Source organism: Gigantopelta aegis, chromosome 14 (genome assembly GCF_016097555.1).
Source record: "Gigantopelta aegis isolate Gae_Host chromosome 14, Gae_host_genome, whole genome shotgun sequence".
In the NCBI taxonomy this organism is placed as follows: domain Eukaryota; kingdom Metazoa; phylum Mollusca; class Gastropoda; order Neomphalida; family Peltospiridae; genus Gigantopelta; species Gigantopelta aegis.
In genome coordinates this window covers 46,014,170-46,019,585 of record NC_054712.1, presented here as the reverse complement: position 1 = coordinate 46,019,585, position 5,416 = coordinate 46,014,170, and the positions used below count along the sequence as shown (strand labels likewise).

General features: G+C 36.6%; 1 protein-coding gene across 1 annotated transcript; it reads left to right on the top strand.

Annotated features, from left to right (window-relative positions):
• The first annotated feature begins 255 nt into the window (after nt 1-255).
• On the top strand, nt 256-1,957 carry LOC121388572. Its single transcript, XM_041519960.1, has one exon. It carries the CDS (start codon nt 358-360, stop codon nt 1,582-1,584), a length of 1,227 nt encoding a protein of 408 aa, XP_041375894.1. The 5' UTR covers nt 256-357; the 3' UTR covers nt 1,585-1,957.
• The last annotated feature ends 3,459 nt before the right edge of the window (nt 1,958-5,416 follow it).

Sequence of the window (5,416 nt, the reverse complement as noted above, 5' to 3'; positions counted from 1 at the left end):
AAATTTCTTTACCGCACAAAATGCATCTTGTGTTGGATTGGTTAACATATATCGCTTATATTTTACAAAATATACTAAACAGATTGTTACAGTTTGTCATATATTATTTATAGTAAACTAATGATATAGATAATATAGTTTTTAATAATACTGAAAAATATACTTTTTCACCAATAAAGTTAGTAAAAATGTTTTCTGCACGGGTCAAAATACGGAAGCTTTCTATTACGCATGCTCAAAGATATTCCAGAGAGTTTCGCCCGTAGTTATAAAGGTGATCTCTCTTTTTTTTTGCTGTAAATTGCTTTACAAAATATGCATCAAAATGCAGTTTGATGTGTTTCATGGGCTTGGAAGATGATGAAGAAAATAACCTTTAAAGGGATAAAACTTTCAGCACAGCGACGCAATCGTGGTGCGTCCCCGAAACACGAAGTTATGAGTTGCGATTCCGAGATTACTCGTGAATGTTCCAATTTGTCAAATGACTCACAAGGTTTATCACAACAAAACTATGCAGATGAGCACACAACGACAGAATCTGATGTCAATCACAGAAAAAGAGACAAGATAGGACTTCTAAGAAATTTAAGACGTAAATTTACGCAGTCGGTTCATCGAAAAACGGATGAAAGTGAAAGCAACCGTGTTGAAGATTGCCCAAATGCTTCATTAAAATTAGAAACAAAGAAATGCAAACCTAAAGGGAAACATCTGGTTGTGTTGTGTGAAAAGACTGTAAGATCAAGTGCAGGTTCGCGCAGCTGTGACAGTTTGAACTTGAATGGACAGACATACACATCACCGAAGATAAGTGAAATGCATTCCAATACGGACAGTAACGATGTGAGGAGAGACAAACCAAGCTGCCGAACAAAAGATATATCAAAATTTCATCCCGACTGTTGTGCCAGGAGTGATTGCAATAGTGAAGATTCAGGAGAAGGGAGTTCGCATCACAGTATAATGATTGACGGTCGACGTCTTTTATGCCAAGCTATCCCAACTTATGATTCTTGTGAAACATTTGATATGTCTCAGAAATTTGCTCTCGCATATGATGACTCTGAACCACCAAAAGTGTGGAGCCTTACCCAGGAGCTGTTCCGTCTTTCCAAATTTGGGTGGTACTGGGGACCGATCACGCGGAATGAAGCTGAAGAAAAATTGGCGCATCAGTCAGACGGTGCTTTTCTTGTACGCGACAGTTCAGACGAAAGATATTTGTTGAGCTTGAGCTTTCGTTCGTACGGCAGGACGCTGCACACTCGTATCGAACACTGTAATGGCATGTTTAGTTTCTATGCACAACCTGACACGGAGGGCTACCCCTCCATTGTAGATCTAATAGAACATTCTATGACTGACTCTCAGACTGGAATATTCTGTTACTCACGGTCAAGATCACCTGGTGCGCCATCATTCCCTGTCAGACTTACAAAACCTGTGTCTAGATTCACTCAAGTTAGAACTTTACAGTACCTGTGTCGTTTTGTGATTAGGCAGTACACACGTTACGACCACATCCAGCAACTCCCATTACCCACCAGTCTCAAGGGATGGATAGAAGAAAACCAGTACTGATTTTAAAGCCTCTTGATCTTAAGGATCAGTGAACTGCAATTAAGTTGTTTAAAAATCTGCAATACTCTCCCTCAGTTCACATTAATTAGCAGTTAATTTTTCATGGAAATTATTTGACAGTATCTTGGCAGGGGTGGTGGGGTGAATAGGTGAAAAGATCCTCACCATAAAATGGTGGGGAGGGGCAAGGTTTTTGCCATAAATAATTTTTTTGGTATGGAAAAGGAGTTGGGGGGAGGTTGGGGCTTCCCAAGAAAGAAAATGGGTTACGGTTAGGGTTAAGAAAATGCTTTCCAGACGGTTCGTCCACCATACAATCAGGGCTTTTAGAATTTTTATATAATCCACTAGCCATGGGATCAGTGATTTAACACATTTACTAGCCACGATTAAAAATTCATTGTCCTACTTTCCTTTAAGTTAATACAATTTTACTAAATAATATTAGTAATAATTAAATATGTCACCTAAAGTTGGAGATAGAGCTTAAAAACACTAATATTAGGGGGTTGGGGTGGGGGCAGGATATTCATATTTACAAAATGGATTTAACTGCAACATTTGACAAAAAATATTCAATAGCCGTTTGGCATGGCAATGGTAGTTATTTACAAACCCAACATTAAATATCACTAGCCATGGGAGTGGGCTACCATAATCTAGAAGCCCTAATGGCATTAAACAAATATACCAATAAATCTTAAAATGTTATTTCTTAGCCAGTAAAATGGCACTATCAACTTGTCTGCCTGTATCCATTATAATACTTCACAGATATATTGTCATTTAAGTTGCTCTTCAATTACACCTATAATTCTGACATACTGTTTAGAAAACAAAGCTAGTAACTAAACAAATTTCATCATTTATGTCAAAAATACCATAATGTGATGTCATTTGAGGTAACCAACCAATAAACAATATTATGTCCATACCGCTACCAGGTTCCAGCTAAGTTCTAAACTTAACTATAAAAATTATAGTGGACAAATTGTCCAAGAACAATTTTTGGTTGTGGACGAATCGTCTCGAGTTCAACAGTGGACGAAATGTCCAGAGGATGAATCATCTGCATCCCAAGAAAATCATACAGTAATGGTAAGAGTGATTCATTTTGTCAAAGGGTTAATTTAAAAAACAAACAAATCTGCCAACAAAATTGGGTGTGGTGCCATACGCATTTTACCCTTTGGCAGAAACCCTGGGAAGGGAAATGCCCTTTTTAATTTAAGAGGGCACTGGGTTTTTTTTTTTAACACTTGTAAAGGCCATCCCACACTAGTGCAGCGCGTTGGCACAAAAAATCACTTCCAATGAATTACCATATACATACCCTCACTAGCACAGTGCGTCAATGTCGTGTTTTTTTTTATAGTTCCAGAAGTGATTTTTGCTGCTTGCTGCTCCTGACGCGTGCAGAAACCCCTAGTTTATGATGTTATAATGTTGTAATATTTTAGGTCTTCCACCAACCCCCCCCCCCCCCCCCCTCCCAAAAAAACACCCCACCATTGACGAATATCTTTATTTTACTGAAAAACAGTGCCAAAACTAAATATTAATGAAAGGTTGATCATAGAGGTGCAGAAACACCCATGCATATATACAACATCCAATCGGTTAGTTACAAAGACATGGAAATGGCAGCCAATGCCTGGTTAATGATGTCATGTACCCAAAATTTCCTCTTGCGTTTTTTTATCAAGTAATCTCCTGTACAAATACATTAAAACCAATTTACTCGAAATTATCTTTGTGGGAGCCATGTTTTCAAATCAAATCCATTTTTCTTTTCCTCTTTTCAGCTTTTTTCTGCTCTTTTAATTCTGCTTGACACGCTGCATAGGCCTATATGTGGGCATGATTGACGCCTCACTGCTGACGTGCTGCGCTAGTGTGGGACGGCCTTAAGTCTACATCAGTACCTACTTGCCACCCCAATCCCTGACAGCTAATTGAAGTGAACTGTAAAGTCTTATTACCCCCCCCCCCCCCCCATTTGTTTTATGCAACATGCATAAAAACAAGCATTGAGCCATGTGTAAGATGGCTATTGACAGGGTGCCCTTGAATATGGACCTATCTGTTTCTACATGGATACGGTCTGTGTACTGTCGCATCAACATAGTCTGTGCTAGCTCTGGCACTGGCCAAATTTGACAATTGATAATTAAAAAATATGAAATAATTGATATTTTGTACCAAAATAACTGGATTTCTGCAGTTGTTGAAGTTTACTAGATAATTTGCCAAAATTTTCTGCTGGCCCAGAGCTAGCCTTGATAAAAAAAAAAAAATTCTTTTGTCAAGTATTGCATATTATTTATCCAAATCTTGGGGATGGGGGTGGGAGGAGGAAGATTGGGGATGCTCAAGTAACTCAAATAAATAGAACGAGGCCTCTTGAACGAATCAATACTCAATTGATTTCTCTTGTGAAATGGTTACATAAAAATGTTTTCAATCATAGTAGGCTTCAATAATTTAAGCATATTTGGCAAAGATGGCTTAAATCATACACATATTTTAATACCTATTGTGTGCAATGTGTACATCGTATAACAGTACTCATTATTCATTCAGCAATGGGCATTGTTAACTCTTTGTGAATACAGTATGTGTTTTATACTGAATGGTGTTCATTATTATTGTTTTGATTACATTTAAATACATTTTATGTACATGTTGGCACATACATAGTAGTATAGCGGCACAGTAGCAAAAAGTGGCTTTAAAATGAAAAAATCCTGAAAAAGTATAGACTTTTATTCTCTTAACCGTTTAAGGAGTTTTCGACTATTAACTACTCAGTTGCCCCCCCCCCCCCCCCCCCTTAAAAACAAATCCTAGTTACGCTCTGGCATAGTTTCTAATATTGTAGCAATTGTGCATTTTGTGATAAAAGAAAAAAACTTGGCAGATATATCAACTAATATATTATAAAGATCTTTTTTAGATATTGCGCCACTTGAAATCATACATGTGTGCATGCACATTGATGTTTAATTGACTTAGGGTCTGGGTTTTTTTAATATGGAGAATAGTGTGTGTCTTTAAATAATATTCATATGCAAGAATATATTGAAAGTTGAAATTAATATCAAATTAATTCGCACACTAGGTAGCCATCATAAAATTGAAAATGACTACTTTAAAATTCATAACGTTTTTGTCGTTCAGAATTATTACTATAACTGGTTTTATTAAAAAAACGTAGTTGTGATAAAAACAAAAAAACTTCAAATATGTAAACTAATAGTAATACATGTAAATATAGATCATTTTCAGATATTGAGTCACATAAAATCGTACACGTGACATGCCCAGTGATGCCAAATTCAACTAAGGCCTGTTTGTACCAGCTATGTACTTTAACGCCAATTTATTGTTTAATGAGTATCTATAAATATTATTTATATGCTGGAATGTATTGAACGTTGACATTAAGATCAGTTTAATTCGCACAGTAGGTAGCCATTTTGAAATGGAAAATGGCTACCTTAAAATGTGTTTTATTACTCTTTAACTTTGATTTCAATAAAAACACGTGATATTAAAAGCAAACAACTTGGTACATAAATAATCTAATATATCTACAGATAATTTTCAAATATTGAGTCGCCTAAAGGTATTCCTGTGTGCGCATGCACAGTGATGTACGTAAATGTATCATATATATACATTAAAGCCATGTATGGAAATCTACTGATGTGCCTCCAGTTGTATGCAAAATGAAGAAGCACCTATTCCTGTCTATCGGTGTTCACTGGGGCGAGACGTAACTCAGTGGTACATGTTTGTTTGATGTGCGGTCGGTGTGGGATCGATCTTC

Bases quoted from the DNA above. Each gene is read 5' to 3' on its own strand.
- LOC121388572 (XM_041519960.1), top strand. From the start codon at position 358: ATGATGAAGAAAATAACCTTTAAAGGGATAAAACTTTCAGCACAGCGA.